General features: G+C 46.7%; 1 protein-coding gene across 2 annotated transcripts in view; it reads right to left on the reverse strand.

Moving 5' to 3' along the window:
* Positions 1-19716, reverse strand: part of ABHD12B (abhydrolase domain containing 12B) — a 304395-nt gene that overhangs the window by 157653 nt on the left and 127026 nt on the right. For both annotated transcript variants that reach the window (XM_069638955.1, XM_069638954.1), the window contains exon 5: positions 15390-15420. In XM_069638955.1, coding sequence (XP_069495056.1) covers positions 15390-15420 — 31 coding nt within the window. The remainder of the gene's footprint in view (positions 1-15389; positions 15421-19716) is intronic.

The following is a 19716-nucleotide window of genomic DNA, read 5'->3' on the forward strand; positions in this document are numbered from 1 at the left end:
AACTGCTCGAAACAGGTACCCGACTCAATCTACAGGACAGTTACTTGCAGACTCTTACTAGAGGTTACAGGATGACTAACTGGCTAGCCCTCCAATGCCCGCTTCGCAAAACCACACTTCAGAGCAACAGGATAACCATTTCGACAACCACGCTCACTGATTCGAACTGCTGGAGCGTCACTGTAGGGAAGGCATGGTATCACAAGTATTGACACTGACACAATGGATACAATTTGTAAAACCTTTATTGAAAATGTTGGGGCTGGAGAAACTCCTATTCTGCCCTAAACCTAAAATGGGAGTAGTCTCGACCATCAAACGATAAACAAAACAGTCCTAGTGAAGTCCGTCAAATCAAAATGACCTATGCTAACAAAACCTAATGCCTGCCATATCTCTTGTAAAAAAGTGTAAAAAGGAGAAATGTATGCAAAAGGAAAAATCAATGTAGAAATGATGCGACTTAACCAGCTCTCCTCCCCACGTTAGGTCTCACGGGGCAAGGTGATCCTTGTATCCAGGATGACACACTCTGGCTCTGTTTCCAACACAGTAAACAGTACACAGTTCAAAACTGTGGATCGAGGCTCGCCTGGCCTTCCACGTTAAAGTCTCTTTCTCTGGTTTCAAAAGTAATGTTTAAATCAAAACGTTTGTAAAGGTCCGCCTCTGCCGGGCTCAGACCTTTCACCATTCAGTTCTCTAAGGGCACCCTATGCCGGGCTCAGACCTTTCACTGCACAGTTCTTGTAGATCCCCCTCTGCCGGGCTCAGACCTCTTACTTTAACGTTCAATGCAAAGTTGCAAGGGGGCGGACTCCCTTCGCCAAGCTTAACACACTTTAGGTCGCCCTCAATCGGGCTCGGACCCCTTTCGGATGTTGAAGTCTTTCGAATGTACGTGGTTTCTTACAGGCCCACTTTGACTTAACGTTCACTATTTTACTTTAAGATCCTGTTTTTAGCCCTAAATTATGTACTTTTCGCTGAGACTTTCGAATGGGCTACTTCCTTTCACCGGATACTTAGTGTTGTTGATCTCACAGCTGCATTTTACTTTTAAAGTTCATTCAGGGGTCTGCCTTTCTTCACGTCTCACTTCACACGTGTGCAGCGTTCACTGGTGATATGTTGCTATTTGCATTCCCTTTAACACACACCAATCTCTCAGGTCGCTTGCCAACTCACCGGCAGTGTGCGCTTCTTTCTTGTTTCGTAGATTCCGATTACCGAGTCAAGGTTAGTACCACAGGCTTGGCCTCGCCTCCCCAACTCTGCCGTTCACCCGGGAGGGTCGCTGGCATCCTTGAAACACAATGCAATCTTCACTTGTGAATTCTTCCCTTCGCCACATGTCTTTTTTTTTTTAAAAATCAATTTTATTGAGTTTTCATGTGAACAAATGACACATCGAAATTAAACAACTGTAGGCGCGAGCCTGATAAAACACATAAAATGGAGTCATAGATCTCTGCCGTTTTACCCCCTCCCAAACCCTCCCCCCCTCTTATCACAGTATGTGGATTCAGCTGGTCCGCCCAAGAGCGTCTCCGGGCAGCTCCCACCAGGCTCATGTGAGTCGGTGGTAGGCCGACTATCTGGGGTTAGTCATCAGATGTTCTGGGCTCGGATAGATTTTGTGGGGCCGGGTCGCCTCTCTATGGGGGCATCAGGTTTCGTCCCCTTTGTTGCCAAACGCCTCCATAAACTGTAGCCACTCAGATTCTGTGCGTGAGCTCAAGCCCTGGATTGCTTCCGTTAGCTTTTCCATGTAGTAAATGTCCTTGGCCACTGCCACCCATTCTCTCTTACTGGGGAGGGCAGCTCTTTTCCAGGTTCTGGCTCACGCGTCTCTGGCCACCAATAACAGGGAGTGTGTCAGGTCTGGAAGCGTTTCCCAATGTTCATCTTTTTGTTGTAATCCAAATATTACTAACATGGGATCTAGTGGGTAGGGCCCCTCTCCTGCCTCTCTTTGCCAGCTGAGGACCTCCGTCCAGAATGCTTGGACCCTATCACATGACCACCACATATGCCAATAGTTGGCTTTTTCTCCACAACCGTGCCAACACTTGGGGACCACATCGGGGAACATCTTGGAGAGTTTAACTGGATCATACTGCCACCTATGAAGAAGTTTGACGGCATGTGTCTTGCACTGGCAGGAGATTGAGGTCTTGTATGCCCTATTACAGAGGCGTCCCCAGAGTTTGTCTCCAAGTCTAATATTTAGATCCCCCTCCCATCTCCTCCTGAGGCCCCTGGTCGATCCTTCTTTGGTAGACAATAAAGCTCCGTAAAGGAGAGATACGAGTCCCTTCATTTCCACGTGGGTGTCCAAGATTCTTTCAACTGGGGTGAGCTTTCGTTGCACACATGGTTTTAGTTTGAGTTTCATTAGGATGCCTTTAAGTCGTAGATATAGGAGAGGGGAGAGAGTACCAATCCCCAGAGCCTCTTCCAGTTCTTGGATACCTATGAATGTCTCCTCCTTTACAAGTTGGCCAACCCTGCTTAGTCTGGCATCGAACCAGGGTTGATGGTGTTTGTGTCCCGGTATCATCTCCAGTACTGGTGTGGACCAAATGTGGCTCAGGGGGGAGGGCCATGTCGTTATTTTGTCGCTGTTGCCCTAACCTGCCAATGCCTTCCACGTAGTGCCTAGAATTGGACGGGCCATAATTCTGTGAGGGAGCTTTTTCAGAGGGACCCATAGCCATTCTCCCGCCGTGACCGGACTCAGAAGGGAGTTCTCTAGATATATCCATTGTTCATCGGGGTCTTCCCTGAGATGGGGGGCCAACGCTCTAAGCTGGGCCGCTCTATGGTAGGCTTGAAGGTCCGGGAGGGCAAGTCCTCCTCTGTCTTTGGGGAGCGTGAGGGTTTTCGTATCCCACTCTGGGTTTCTGGCCTTGCCATATGAATTTCAGCATACGTCGTTTAGCTTCTATGAGGTAAGCATCAGGGGCTTCGAGCTGGAGCATTTGAAAGACGTAAAGTACCCTGGGAAGAAGGTTAATTTGTATAGCGTTTATTCGTCCCATCCAGGATATTTGACCTTTTCCCCATCTCTCCATGTCTTTGAATATTTTATCCAAAAGGGGAGAGTAATTGGCTTGATTCAAGTCTTCATCGGGTCTGACAATATTAATTCCCAGGTATGTTATCCCCTCGATGCAAATTTGTAATCCCAGAGGGTCCAGTTCCTCCAGGTCCCTGTCCGAGTCCCAGGCAAACGGGAAGATCATTGATTTAGCTATATTGATCTTGAACCCTGAGAAATCACCAAACCGTTCAATCACCTGTATGGCGGCGGGGACCAACCTAGCGGGGTCTCTCAAGTGTAGCAAGATGTCATCGGCGTAAAGACCCAGTTTGAAGGTGCGGTCGCCTACATCAATGCCTCGTATACTAGCCGATCCTCTAATATATTCTGCTAATACTTCCATAGTCATAGCGAACGGAGGCGGGGAAAGGGGGCAGCCCTGCCTGGTCCCCCACTGGAGGTTGAAGATGCGAGATAGGTGCCCATTTACTGTAACTCTGGCTGATGGGGCCACATACAGGGCCCCGATTGCCCGGCGGATTCCCTCTCCCAGTCTTTGGAGCACGCTATGTAGGAAACCCCAATCAACCCGGTCAAATGCCTTTTTTGGCGTCAATGGACACCAGGACCGGGTTACTCCCCTTTGGCGCCGCCTCCCTCATGAGATGTAAAGTCTTCCTAAGGGTGTCCGCCCTCTGTCTTCCTTTTATGAAACCCACTTGATCCGAGTGTATAAGCCCGGGCATATGATCCTCGAGCCGGGTAGCAATGATTCTAGTGAACAATTTGGCATCCACATTCAAAAGAGAGATCGGTCTATAAGAGCGGCAGTCCGCCGGGTCCTTCCCCTCCTTTGGAATCACTGTAATAAGAGCTTTACCAAAAGACGGGGGGGCTTTCCCAGTTGTCATTATGTTGGAAAAGAGGCCTGCCAGGAAGCCCGCCAGGTGGCACGCAAAGGCCTTGTAGAAGCATGTGGTGAACCCGTCCTCCCCCGGTGCTCTACCCAGTTTCAGTCCCGCAATTGCCCTGAGTACCTCGTCCTCTGTTATCGGGGCGTCTAGAGTGGTCGCCACCGTGGGGCTAAGGGCGGGGAGAGTGACTCCGCCGAGGTATGTACCCAACTCCTCTTGATCCATGTTCCCTTCCCTTGTGTACAGGGTCTCATAAAAATCTGCACAATTTTCGGCTATGCCTTCCGGGTCTGATCTCTCTCCTCCCACACTACTTGTTATCTTGGTCACCCATCTATCTGCTCTCTGGCCCCGGAGTTTGGCTGCCAGCATGGCGTCAGCCTGGTCACCTTTCTCGTAGTATCTTTGGCAGAGGTGTTGTAGGCCAGCCACCACTTTGCCCATTTCCAGCTCCCTCAGTTCCTGTCTCTTCCCTCTTGCATTATCCAGGTCTCTTTCCTTCTCCTCCTCCCCCCTTCCCTCCGACTGCTCTAGTTGGAGTATTTCCGACCTCGGTTTATGTGCGAGAAGGGTCCTGAGTCTTTTCTTGGAAGCCCCCTCTCTAATCAGTCTCCCCCCTTCAAGTGGCCTTCGCTGCATCCCAAACCATCTCACAGCTAACTTTGCCCGTATCATTAAATTCAAAGAATTCACTGATTGCTGTTATCATTTCCTCCTTGAAAACTGCATCTCTGAGGAGGAAGTCATTGCATTTCCATAAGGAGTCTCTGGGTTTCAGGCCTGCCATGCTGATGTCCGACCAGACCATGTCATGGTCCGACCAGCTGGACGGCCTTATCTCACAGGCCTCTATTCTACTCATGTGCTGATGCCCCGCAAATAGGTAGTCAATTCTGGTTCTCGTACCATGGGCCGTGGAGAAGAAAGTGTATCCCCTCCTAGTAGGATGTAATTCCCTCCAAATATCTACCAGCCCATAACTCCACATCAGGTCTCTGAAGCCACCCTGGGGTCCTCTTCCATGATTGTCTCGCGGGGGCGTTTTCACCGCTATGGTCTCGTTCCCAATCCGCCCACATATTGAAGTCTCCCCCCATGAGTAGGAGTCCCTCCGCCTTTGCCATCACTTCTCCCAGCGCTTCTCTGAGGAATTCACTCTGGCCTACATTGGGGCAGTATATTACTACCAGGGAAATCCTTGAATCACCTAGGTTACCCGACACCACCATGGCTCTCCCATCTTCTCTTTCCCACCATGACACTTCCGTGAGCTTTTGGTCTCTATGCAGAATGATACCCGTACCCCCTTTTTTAGAGTGGCCAGATGCCCAAAAGGTCTGACCCACGTGTGCTCCCGGAATGGCCCTCTCATGCCCTTTTAACGTTCTAGTTTCTTGCACCATGAGGACATCCAATCTTGCGTTTTACATTTCCCTCCCCAGCAGGGAGCACTTCGCTGGCGAATTTAGCCCCTTAACATTGAGTGAACCCAGCCTAAGGGTCTCAACCCGGCCCCTCTTATCACTGTCTAACATCAGGACTTTTCCTCATTGTCCCCTCCCATCCGGCGTCGTGGGAGCTGTACTCATTCCATTTGTGACAAGAACCATGCTGAATCCGTAAGTGTGAAAAGCGAGTGTTCCCGTCTCTCCCCTTCCACCTCCCCCGCAAACTTAGGACGCCTGCCAACGGGCAAGCTATCAGGGTGTACGTGTGTCCACCCACCACAGTTCTCCTGCTTAACTCTGTGTCCCCGGCCGGGGGTGTAGAACTGTTACCTTAACCATTTTTGTTGGGACGCGATCATGTTCTTAATCCTCTGCATCGTTCCTCGTTGGGGTATTCGGTTTCCTGAATTTTCTTCCACCCTTCGCTCTTTTCTTCGTGGACCAGGGGCCCTCCGGTTCTCTACTGTTCTCTGCTGAAGCTTGTATTTCCTCTTCATTGTTTTCTGTCTGAGTGTCCCCCTTTAACACTTGCAACACTTGTGAGGCCTCCTTACCGTTAATTACTCTGTAGTCCACTCCGGCCCTCTCAAAGGAAAGAGCGAAGGGGAACGACCATCTGTACCTTATGTCCTGACTTGTCAGCCATTGTGTGAGCGGGCGACAGTCTTGTCTACGGGTGAGCGTGAGTGCGGATAAGTCTTGGAAGATTTTAATAGTGTCCCCTTCGAAGAGGAAGTTGCCCAGCTTCTTAGCTTTTTCCAAGACCTCCATCTTTTCTCTGTAGCGGAGGAAGCGCACCACAATCGATCTAGGGCCTCCCCCTCTGGCACCACCGCCTCGATGCGCTCTTTCTAGCTGGACTTCCTTTACCCCTTCCAATGCAAAGAGTTGATTTATTAGGCTCCGGACCTTCCGCCCCACCTTCGCTGCTGTCGCTCCTTTTTTCTGGGTCAGTCCTATGATGCGTAGGTTGTTACAGCATTCCCTGTTTTCGAGATCATCCATCTTCAGGACCATGTCCTCTTCTCTCACTTCCAGGTCCGTCAGCCTCGCCTCATATTTCATGTCCAGTAGATCCATTTGGAGATGATTGTTTTCCATGCCCTCCATTTTATCTTCAAGGGTTTCAACTCTCCCCCTTAGGTCCACCACAGCGGCCTGGATGTCGGTACGGATAGCCTTGATCTCGTGGAAGATGTCTTTGAGGTCTTCTCTGGTAAGTGCCGTGGTAGAGGGGGGCGTCCTCTGCCGACATGGTAGATACGGGGTTGCCGCTCTGGGTTGAGGGTGCCCAACGGAAACGTTGAAGCAAGCGGATTGAATTATGGGGCGAGGTTTGCTCCAGGGTGGCTCCCTCTATGTGTCCCTCAGGACGGTGTCTCTGGTGAGGCTCCTCCTGTGGGATTCCGTGGGTCCCCTTAATGTTGGGGCCACCTCTTCGCCCTGGGAGCGCCCCTCTCCGGTGTGGAGCTCTCTGGCGGCCCCGCAATGTTTTGCCGGTGGTGGTGTCACGGGCCGGGGGTTGTATCCCCTGTTCTTTGTAACACGGGTGAATTTGCTCCCGCCCCCACACAGGGCTGGGGCGGGTCTGCGTTGTATCACCAGTAAGGTGCTTTCCAGTTTCACTGCAGCATTATGCAAGCGTTGATTTCATGGGGAGGGGTATCCCCTGCTCCTCACACTGCCAGGTGTGCGGGCGATGCCTCTCAGGCCCAACCCCGGGACGGGTCCGCGTTGTGGCACTGGATGGATGCGGCCGGCAGGGGGGGGGGGGGTTTTCTTCTCCGCGCCCCCTTCAGCCCGGCTCCCTCCTCGCCTCTCGCTGTTTCCAGCGCGTGTCTCTGGGCCCAGGCTCGACCCGCATAGGATCCCGAGGGAGGGGGGCCGCGCTGGTCCTGCCCGGGAGTCGACGGGCATCTGGTGTGCCCTTCTCACCTCAGTTGGCCTGATGTTCCTCTCTTGGCTGCCACCCCCCGGACAGCCTCCGTCTCCTCCTCTGTACCGTATTGCTGCGGTATTGTGCTCCGGTGCTTTCGCCAACACAGGATCCCTTCACGAGGGGTCGCGTCCTTCGGGGGAGCTTTTCTCGGCGTCTGGCCTCTGCGTACACCTCTGTGTGTGCAGCCGGGGGTCCCGCTCCTCCCTGTCTTCTCCTGTCTCTCCTCCAGGGCCCGCGATACTAGGGTGCGAGTTGCCGCCCGGGTCCGGAACGCGTGGTGCTCTGGTGGGAGCCCTTGCCCCGCGCCGCTCTCTCAGGCACTCGCGTGATTTGGGGTAATTTTGCGGGATGGGGTCTCTGCACCGGTGTGGCGCCTCAGGCGGGCCGCTCAGGGGCCGACCTCTCTCGGCTTTAGCTCCAAATCCCGGCCGGGGATTCTTTCAGCCTGCTAGGCCCTGTGGTGGTGGCGGAGCTCGAGCCTCAGAGGTCCGTCATGCTCCGCGCCCCCTGGTGGTCTCCCCGCCACATTTCTTTTGCAGTCTGTCAGAGGCAACGACCTCCAGTAGGGAAGTCTTGGGGTTTTTGGCCCGCTGCTCTCGTCCCTTGGTCTGTTGCTCTGTTCCAGTAGGTGGGCCTTCGTCCCGGAAGTTCTGCTCATTCTCGTGTTCCACCTTGCTCAGAGTGTGTCTTTAGGTTATGCCTTTTATTTGTGTGAGGAGCGCTAACTGGTATCAGGTGTATGCCCTTAGAGTAAAGAGCCTGACTTTGCCTGAGTTGATTAATGGGGCATGTCCGGTACAATGTGAGAGAGTTAGTCTGGTTACTCTTTGTCACCCTCTTACTCGGCCCAGTGTTTGTGAAAAAAGGGGGGTGCAGTTGGGACTATAGGATGGGGGAGATGATCCTTGTGCACTGGTCAACCCCCAGGCACTGGATCCAAAAGTGATGTCCGTGTCCTGGCCACCTGGATGTCAAGTCCCAGAGGACTAGCGGGTGAGGTATGCTTTGGTTTTTCACAGTCACTCATTGACACTTCCCGGTGGTTACAACCCGGCTCGACCCGGCCTCAAAGAGATTCTGGTGAGCGCCCCGACCTGCACCACCGAATTCTGCCTTCAAGCTGTACAGAACTACCAAATTTGAACCTGCTCAACGTCGGCTTGCCACTGGGACACCGACGATCCACTGTACCCGAACTGAGCTTGACCCGCTCGCACCATTACTCAAAAGTCGAGGTTGATGCCGTTGAACCGCCTAAGAATGAAACAAGGTACTAGTGACCAGCAACTGCCCCTCTGGTCCATTTAGGCCCTAGAGACTGATTAGGTCACTTATGCACGTGTTTTCACCCAGAGAATTGTTTTGGGTAATAATTTGCCTATCACCCCTGCATTCATACGAGTGCTACATGCTTCTATATGTTGCATCTTCTCTGTTCTTTCCACATGGTGGGTTTTGTACAGTGTTTTCTAGATAGCCCTATTGCAGATGGTGTGTTACATTCACACCCCTCTTAAGAGGATTGTCTTCCCTCAAAAGGAGAAGGAGGTATATCTCTTAACTGTGCTTGTATTACCTTTATGATTGGGTTGGCTCTTAGTTTGTAGAAGTGTGAGGGCTGAGAAGGCATTTTAGCCCCAACTTATCCTTGTACTCCTGCAGAGCAGAATCTAATTCATCACAAAGGCAAGCAGAGATGGAGTAGAAGTAGGAGGGAGAGGTCTTAGTGAATTGAGGGAAAGAAAAGGTAGAGGAGAAAGTGGACATGAGACAGCGAGAGAGGAATGAGAGGAGGAAATACATAAAGAGAGAGAGCGATAGAAGCAGAAAATGAAAAAGTGGGGGAAGAAGAGATGGAGATAAAAAAGTGGACAAACCAAGAGCAGGCAGTAATGAAGACCAGGAGGAGGAAAAGGGAAAACGGGCTGCTAGGCAGAAAAAGAAGCAGTTTTTTATCGAGCCAGGAAAGTGTTCCTAAAGTAGTAGAGGAGGGGACAGAATAAGGGCTAGAGACCAAAAACCGGGGGAAGAGACCCTTTGCCTAACCTGAGATTGAAGAGCTACCTTGATAGGGGAAAGCAGTAAGAACCCGGGTTCCATCTAGTTGTACACTGGCCAATGCCTTACCACCATAGGACAATCTAGGGATACCCAAAAGGTAGACAAGTTGTGGAGGACCAATGCAATGCTCCAACAACTTCAGCAGCATCCAGGAAAGATGCATGGCCAAGAAAGAAGTGTTTGGACACTATACAATCCCAGAGTATGCTAGAGACATTTTGACACACCATGTGGGCTAGTATGGAACTTTGGGAGTGAGCACCACAGTCTTCAACACAGAGAAGGACCTGGTGGTATATCAGGGAACGTATTGCACTGTCTCCAACTCAACCACTATTGGCACAATCATCCCTAATTCCTTTTAGAACTAAAATAACGTAAACTATTAGCAGTCATATGACTCTGAAGGCAACATACTTTACAAGAGAAGCAAATACTGATAAAACCCTTTGGTTAAGGGTAGAGCTTCCCTTCAGTAAGGCAAAATCCCTGAGAAAATTGATCAAAGAACCATGTGTTTCAGTTTTAGGAAAAGCTGAAATCAGCGCAATACATAATCGATGTGGGGACTGCAAAGGAAAGCATGATGGCTATGCAAACCTCAACATGGATCACAGATTAAAGTCAGGACAGAACCACTTGGCAGCAGCAAGCGAAACAGTGTGTGCACTCACCTTCAGACCAACAGTGTTGCACATGCACAAATGGATCATTTTGTACAACAGCTCCATAGAGTGGGGTCAGTGAGCCGATATGATAACGCCACCTGATACCAACATGACAGACAGGGTATTTGTGACCTTGGGCCGGTGGTCAATCTATGTTAATTAACAATGCACAACACCTTCAGAGAAATAAAAACACAAGTTACCTAGATGGGGAGGAGTTGGAACATTAGGCCAAGGCCAATGATGAGAGATGATGCCAATGAGGAAACATACCCTCAAATAAGACTGCTCATTGAAATAATCACCCAATTAGTAACTGTATAAACAGGGAAACAAGCCTCCAGACAGAGTGAGTGTTCGAACGGCTGTCCAGCGATATAGCGGGAATGAACTGAGTAGAAAGTAAGGTGGTGTGATATTGAAACAAAAGTGGCATTGGACAAGCAAAGAAGGCCAAGTAGCAGCAGGGAAGCTGAAGAGAAGAGATACAGGACAGCAGAAACCGACTTGGCACCGCCAAAAGTGGCAAGCAATAACAAGGAGAGAAGCCAGGTTAAAGAGGCAAGACAGCATAGGAGGCCTGCTGAGAATCTGGGCCCAAAGACTGGCAGGGGACATATCCTTAAAGAAGCCCACAGAGTCATGCCAACTGGGGGCTACAAATCCATACACTGGTGGAAGGTGTAAAGCCGCCAGTCCAAAGGAAGACTTGCACATCTTAGCGAGCCTGTTTAGGGGGACACTTATATCCCAGTGAGTGATTTAGGGTACACCATCCTGGGCAGATGATTGGACATTTTTAACTAAGATTAAGATGGAACTGTCTGGACACTGCTTCATGTCGTATTACTCTAGTTACTTTTCTTCGCTTTGGAGTTGCATTCCACCCCTAAAGGCCATCTTCCAAATCCTCACATGCTAAAACTAAATAAGGATCTTGAAGTCTATCCGTTGAGGCATGTTTTGTGGGACCCACCCGTGACAACACATGCCAACATTTCATGTGATCATAACAAAGAAAGCACCCAATGGGATACAGCAAAGGTATACTTGCCTATCAACACCATCAGATCGAATTAACAAATTAGACACACCGACACCACACACCATGCACCCTGTACCAAACAGCATACAATATGCAGGTCTTCTTTGACCAATAACAGACCATAACACACTAGACTCACTAAAACCACACTCTCACATAGCCAGCAAGCCAGTAAGATGACAATGTGTCGCTCCATACCACTAGTATACCAAGTGACAGTACACAAACCGATACCTCATGTTCTTAGTCCACACACACACACAGCCTCACACACACACACGGCAAGACATCCAATACAAAATTGACTCCCAGCTAGCAAACTGTACACTAAAACACATCACAATTTGACATAATGGGCCTCATTACAACTCAGGCGTTAAGGGTTAACGCCGTCGTTAACCCTTAACGCCTGATTCCAATTTTAACGGCTGCTTTTAGCAGGCGTTAAAATCCATGGCGCTAAACAGCCTTGGTGCTAATTAAGGCACCGTAATTTACGGTGCCGTAATTAGCGCCTTCCCCACTCCCATTATGCCCTATGGGGCAAAAATGGGAATGGGGAAGGGTAAATGGGAAATGGGGATTTACCGCCCCACTCACCTTGGAATGGGGCGGTAACTCCGCCATCCACCATGGTGTAAACGTAGTTTACACCATGGTGGTAAAGTTGGTGTACATACCGCCTGGGTCGTAATGACCCCAAATGTCTGCTCTTCCCAACACACTCTACATTAAAATACTTCCTCTCTATGGCTCCCCCCCCCTTGTCCTTGCTGGAAAGGTTGATCCACAAACCAATGAGGCAAAGTCACACTTAGTGAGACATTTGAAAGGAAGCAGGAGACTCTGGGGGCCACGGGAAGCTGCACATTATGCAATACAAAACATGGAGTCAATATATATAGGATACACCAGCAGGTTGTAGTAGAGTCATTGCCCCACAACTACAATATCCAACAATGACTTGCTTCATTGCTTTCAATGGAACCCCGACAAGGGGTGAAATGCACCCAGAAAGGAGGTCTGTAGTCTGGACATTCCGAGAAAGGACTTCTCTAGACCCACCAGGTGGCAAGAGCAGCCCCCTTCTCTTAACTGCAATATCTTGTAAGGAGCCATGCTGTACCTTTAAGTGGAACAATTAGCCACTCTCCATAAAATAAAAGGCAAACCAAACCCACCAAGGGGAAGGGTGGTGCATTCTGACAATCCTTTCATCCATATACAGTACTTGTACCTCGCCTAAACAGTGAAGTGGAAAACCTCCCTCACCCCATGCAGTAGCAGGGCTTATCATGTAAAACACTTCTCATCTTGAAATCACACAGGAAGAAACACGTCAGAAATGTCAAAAGAAAAGGAAAATGAGATGCTCCAGCAATTTCTAAATCCCCAAGCTATAATCATTTTACCTGCAAATAAAGCAGTGCATCTGGGAAGGAAATAAGTGCCTCCCAAATTAACTCAACATTTCCACGATGGCCATCAGATCTTCTATAGTCCACTCTTGTGAGTTTGAACTACAAAGCCTCATCAATCTTTGACCACTGCAGCCCAATCGGGAGCATAAACATGGTCATTAAAGTTTGAAAGTGGCTTTGTGTTCTCTGCCTGAGTGAGGGGAGCAAGGGTGCAGATGTGCCTCCAGACCCATACGTACATTGCCCTGTGAAGGTCCAGAAGAGTTCAGAGGAGCCAGATGGTGTAGGGGCCTGGAGAGATACAGAAGAGATTGGAGCACCATACACCGCTTACAGAGAAAAAGACACTATCACAGAGAGAGAGCCATGAAGAGATTCAAATCCTGAAAGGGGGCCATACCCTGTGAGAGAGTCAGCCACACGAAGGCAGGCAGGCAGGCCCTGGAAGAAAGCTAGCCCCAGGAAAGGAGCCAGACCCTGGGAGATAGCCAGCCATAGGAAGAGAACCAACCCCAGGAATGGAGAAACATCCTGGGAGAAAAGCGAGCCAGCCCCAAGAAGGGTTTCAGATCATTACAGGAAGATAGCCTTGGGAAAAATAGCCCTGTTAGAGAGGTACAGCAGGGCCAGAGACCCAAAGAAACATATGAGCTTCCAAGAAGCTAAACTGCAGCACCTGGCCAGAGTCGGGTATCAATGAGAACAGTGAAGTAGTGCCAGGCCCAGAGGTGAGATTCCTCAACCTAGATGGAAAGACCCTGAACCGGAATGAGAGACCACTTACGAATGAGAACTAGAATCTGAGGTGGACTCACACCTGCCAGAGAACCCGAGCCTGTGGATGCACAACTCAGGTTGTTCAGCTACATTGTTCTGAGAAGACATTTGCTCATGCTGCAGTTGTATTTACGGCTATAGGGACCCAAACCGTATACAAACCCATACATATCTGGAATTCCAACTATGGGGAGAACAAATTACTGGACATTTCTGCCCAAATGTGACGTTGCTGTGTGAGGGCAAGAGTATAGAACTGTGACCTTTAGGAAATGTTTGGTAAAAATATAAGTCAAATTATCAGTGGATTATTGCCCCACAATCCATCGGGAGAATAATGTTGTTTACCCATGTGCGCATTGCTTGGGATTTAGTTACCCATCAACACATTGTGTGTGTACAATACTCCTTCTTTAGCCATATTTTTTCAACAGTGAAACATGTGCTGCCCCTGAACTGATGTCTATCAAAATCACAAAGGCCGTGGTCAACCTTAAAGTAAGGTTCAGTATCCCTATAAACAGGAAAACCCATATCTGGGCATACCAGACCCAAGGAGAGGTTCCTCTGTGAGAGAGGTATGGTAAAGGTAACACCTTCTGTAATAATATGTGATAGAAGCAGATAGGCTAGATTCAAGAATGCAACATGTCAGGCCAGCTATTCCATCCACCTATATGATGCCTAGGGTGTCCATCACCAAATGTAGGGCGCACCATCTTGCTATTTAAGTAAAATCTTGTACTGCAGTCAATCCCTTGAGCTTTTCCAGCATTTCTGTCAGAGGGATCCTCAAACCCCATGATTACCTATAACCCCCTCTCAGGAAATGCATGGTAATGCACACCTTCGTTCCCCATACACCCTTGGAATTATCCTGTGCGATGGAAAGACAATATAAATATCACTTTTTTTAAAAGCTTGTGTAAAAACAATTTTTACTGCAACCTTCTGATCAGTCAATCAGGAGAAAGGTCTTCCATTCACCAATGAACAGGAGAGGGGGGAAAACAAGAAATGTTAAAGTTTGTATTTGTGACCCTACACTTCTGGGATGGATATCAATTACTGAATTTGAGACGCATTATAGTGGTCATTCGGCATACATCTTTGGACCTAAAAAGACATTACAGGCACATATTTAGAAGCTAAACCCCTTATTAAAATGTACACATACTGGTATGGAAGACTCTGGGAAATTAATACAGCATTGCCTTACATTCCCATTCCAGTATTAATGTTTTTCTGTATGACAAACAAAAAGAATATTGTGCAATTTTGTGAACAAAAGTTATTTCCCTCAATATACTGATTGTGGAATCACATATATGTGGGCGTTGAATCATTGGAAAGCTCAGGTTGTTTAAAAATAACGATATGTACTTTATCAAGTTGCACTCCATGGCATGTGATCTAAAAACGTTTCAAATAACTTGCAATCAAAACTTCAAAAATTGTGTATGGCACAGAGGTTTATTAACAACCTGAATCGAACAAGGTTATGTTGGAATACCATTTAAAAAATGAACCATTCTACATGAGCTGCCACTTCATCGGTTGATTTATTTGTACATGGGAATATTGTTAGGGATTTTGTTAATCTTTGCTAACATTTTAGGATAGTTAACACCATGCATAAATACAGGCATGAGAAATATTTTGCCACACATATTTTTGGGACATTATTATTTTAAAAATGTGTGTATTAAAAGAGCTTTCTTTATTTGCAAAATGCATGAAATCCATCAGTAAAACCGGTCTGTCTCTTAGCTCCCTAAGTGAAACCGCTCAGAATATTCCTTGAGGAAGCCAACAGAAAGTCCCTTACACATTAGGGGTACCATTCCTAGTTCAGGCTACTTCCTTTAAATCTTCAATGTGTCCCTTAAAGCTTGACCTCAATGACTCCTGCCCATCTTTGCTGCCTCTTGCCACTAAAGACATGCTCATTCTTAAACCAAGGAGCTAACTCAGTCCTAGGGTAATTCCTTACTAGTGCCTCACCGACGATGGGTAGTCCGACTTCAGCCCCAAAGACATAAAGCTACAGAACATTTCGATAGCACCTACCTTCATTAGCTGAATTCTGTGACCAGCAGCCCTGGAAAAACATAGACAGATGGAAATCGTTATGGGTTTTTCCATTGCATATAGTAGTACATCATAACTGTAATCAACTTAAAAGGTGTAAACCTATGTGCTATAAAAAAAGGACTGTAAGAAACAGGAACATTGAAACTGCACAAACCTATAGAGGGTCATTGTTTGCAACCAGAGGTTGGCTGTTACTTGGAAAGAGCAACGTATAGAGAAATAAGGGCCATAACAAAGGTAGTGCGCGAATGCAGAGAAAAACAAGAACGTTAAAAGGTACCCAGATATGCCTGTCAGTCACCCAAACAGCAACGCCCTAATGGGACACTAACTGAAGTCGGTGTAAGCACTTGCCTACCAAACCCCCAAAGCTTATAACAAGAAATAGGAAATATTACCAAACAAGTTAACTTTGCTACTTTTAGCACATTAGGCCTTCTTCCATTACTGACCCGCAGGTACCCTTTGCGACCAAATGGCACTATTGAGAACTGCACCTTACAAAGCAAGAGAAAAACAGTGCATTTATCAGCTTCAACCAGCTAACACATACCTTCACCATGTTCCTTCCATCCCCCCGCATTAATGAACTGACTGACAAACACGCTACAACCCTCGCTTTTGACACGGAGGAAGCGAAACGCATTCTGTCTCTGATCAAGACCACAGAGAAAAACCTACAGTCTACGTCAAATCCGGAGAGATTAATTTCACAGTTGGAAAAACTGATTAGACGTGAAATATCACAAAAACTTCACGCTACAACATTAGTTGAGTACTATAAATCCCAGAGGATCCCTAGAGGTCTAAGGGTATATCTGAGACCGACCCTGTGCAGCGAGAGTAAAACATTTATTGTCAAATGGGACCAGATCTTAAACAAGTGCTCTCTTGATCTTATTCTATTAACTATTGAAGAACTTTCGAAGTCATTGACTACTTTAGATACAGACATTGAGGCTCTAAAAACGCAACTATCGAAATTTAAAACAGCGGAAGAACTTACAGGTCTTCTGGAGGACATTAACAAAAAACTAAACAACTATAAGGTAGACATTGAACAAAGAAAGCTAAGAAAGTTCAAAAGAGACACCTTCGACTACTTGAACGACATCGTCTACTCCTTGCAAGAGTTTTACCACCACCGGAACCAGAATAGAAATAGACCACCACACCCGAATCCACCCAATTCGGGTAGCGATAGCAGCAGTGGGAGTATAGGAGATCCGATCAGTCAAGCCCCAAGACATCAACCAACAACATCACAGAGTGACATAGAGAACGCCAGAACAGAGACACCAATAGATCAACACACGGGACGAATAGCAACACCGTCTGGGGCTTTTTTAGGCCTAAGAGATCGGTTAAGAGAAAGACCAGAAGAGGTAAAAAAGCCACAAAAAACAAAAAACAAATAACTGAAAACATAGTGATGAATATTTCAAGTAAACATCCATCAAGTGACCAACTGTTTATTCTGAATCGGGCCTATCATTCGTACCCACGAGAAACACATCTATGTTTGAAGAGCAAGTCTGTCTACACCAACTTATGAGAAAGATTAGATTAAAGATGTTTTTTGAAAATGATCCAGGACAAGATGATACTCCTGAAGACAATCTAGAACTACGACCCAAGAGCCTGTTCGATCCACCTATCCAAAATCCTATACTCGATCTATTTGAGAAAAAGGTACTTAATGACTTGAAACGGATCAACTACCGCAAATTATCTCCGATCAACATCAAGAATAGTCAGCTTGAGCATATTGAGACCTTGGCAAAAGATGAAGATATCACCATTAAACCGGCAGACAAGGGCGGAGCCATAGTAGTCATGGACACGATTTACTACACCACTAAATGCCTCGAACAACTCAACGACCAGACAACTTACAGTAGATTGAATGGCGACCCCCTTCAGGGTATAAAGACTATTATCGAGACCTTAATTGACAATGCACTCGACAATGATTGGATAAGTGTTAAAACCAGTCAATTTCTCATTAATAAACATCCGATAACACCAGTATTCTATGGACTTCCAAAAATTCATAAGGACAATCAGGAACCTCCATTAAGACCCATAGTTGCAGGAACGGAGAGCATCTTCGATCCCCTAGCTATCCATATTGACCGCCTTCTACAGCCTTTAATTCAGGAAATTCCTACCTACCTCAAAGACACCACAGACTTCCTTAACTGTCTAGCAGAAATCTCGGCTATCAGTAGCGACTGCATCATATTCAGTATGGATGTATGCAGTCTATATACCTCTATACCACACGATGAAGGCATTAACGCTGTGGAATGGTTACTCTCCAACTCTGAACAAATACGAGGTAACCCAGAGTTCATCACTGAACTACTTAAACTCATCTTACATAATAGCTACTTTCGATTCCAAAAGACCTTTTACAATCAAATATCCGTCACATCCATGGGCTCTGCTGTGGCACCTGTCTATGCAAACTCATTTATGTATAGATTTGAAACAGAACACGTCTTAGATAATCAAATATGGTCATGTAAGATCATACTGTGGAAACGATTCATAGACGATATATTTGGAATCTGGTGCGGCACAAGAACTGAATTGGACAAGTTTTTACTCTACATGAACACAGTACACCCAAAAATCAAATTCACGATGGACGTTGGAGAACCAGACCTCCACTTTTTAGATGTCAGCTTGAAGATCTATGAAGGAAAGGTAGTGACCACCATTTATCACAAACCCACAGATACCAATAATCTCCTACACTTTACCAGCTTTCACCCGAAACCATTGCTAAAAAGTCTCCCTTACAGTCAGATATTGAGACTAAAAAGAATCATATCAGACCCAGCTGGTCTTGACATTGAATGCACTCAACTAATTGAGCGATTTGAGAAACAAGGATATCCTCAGGACATTCTACAAGAAGCCAACGATAGATCGAACCATCTAACACAGAAAGACCTGTTAGCACCTAAGTCCAGAACTAATTCTACTCCATTGATGTATATTTCCAAATATTCACGTCAAAGTTTCCAGATTGGCAAATCTATAAGAAAGCATTGGTCTTTACTACAAAGTGATGAACACCTGAAAGAACTCTTCCCAAGAGTACCAATGATGGCATTTAGAAGGGGCCGCAACCTTAGGGACAGACTCGTGAAAGCTGAAAGACCAAATAAGGATAAACAGATGCTTTTACAGACTAAAAAAATGGGCACTTTTCCATGTCTTAATTGTACCAACTGCAACAATGTAATTAAGGGTAATACCATCTCTCACCCATCAACAGGCAAAAAGATAAAGATCAGAAGCTTCGCCACCTGTATAACAGCAGGCGTCATATACGCTCTGAAATGCCCTTGTGGCAAATTATACATTGGACAGACTACGAGGTCTTTGAAAGAACGAATATCAGAGCACAAGCCCACCATCCGGTGCCAAAACCAGAAATCACCAGTAGCCAGACATTTTATGGAAGCAAAACATAACATCAGTCAATTAAGATTCCAGGTCGTTGAAGTTGTAAGCAAACCACAGCGAGGTGGCAACTACATAAGACTATTGGCACAAAGAGAAAAATATTGGATATACCTTTTAGACACCAAATACCCAAGGGGTCTCAACGAGGAGACATCCTTGAACTGCTTCATTTAGATACTTTTTAGATATTTCTGTCCTGTAGACCCTGCACTCTCTACCATGCACCAATAATTCACTATGCTTTTGGATATGGGAAGGCAGCAACGTCCCCACAACTGACTGTCTAGTGAATGGGATAATTAATATCACAAGAGCACCCTATTGAAATAACTAGACATTTGATAGATCAGCAGCACTTATCAAGTGGTCATAGCCATTGAAGAACAGTCTTCACGCCACGGTACATATTATACATATTTTAATGCATTATTGCATGCTAGGACTTAGTATTGTTAGTCCTAATATATATTGGAATTTACAGCAATGTACATTCGCCACTTGTAATATTGAACAAGTAAACTGTGTGCATAACCAAGAATGTGAGGACATCTGGTACCATGTATCAGATTGTCCAGCAAATTAGATAAAGGGATGTAAATGGACATATTGTGATGTTTGAATACACTCGAACGATACAGAAGTGCCATACGCATAAATAGCACCACGTGTAGAAAATGTTTGGTAAAATAACTTTGTCTTTCGACCGTTGCTGTTATCATCATACTGTTCAAACTTATGCTACTCTTGATAGAATTTTGATTATGTTGTCAGAAGATGACTTGCAGAATTTTACACACGTAACCACCTTTACTAACAGGGTCCT

This window comes from Ambystoma mexicanum, chromosome 14 (genome assembly GCF_040938575.1).
Source record: "Ambystoma mexicanum isolate Mex_15411 chromosome 14, UKY_AmexF1_1, whole genome shotgun sequence".
In the NCBI taxonomy this organism is placed as follows: domain Eukaryota; kingdom Metazoa; phylum Chordata; class Amphibia; order Caudata; family Ambystomatidae; genus Ambystoma; species Ambystoma mexicanum.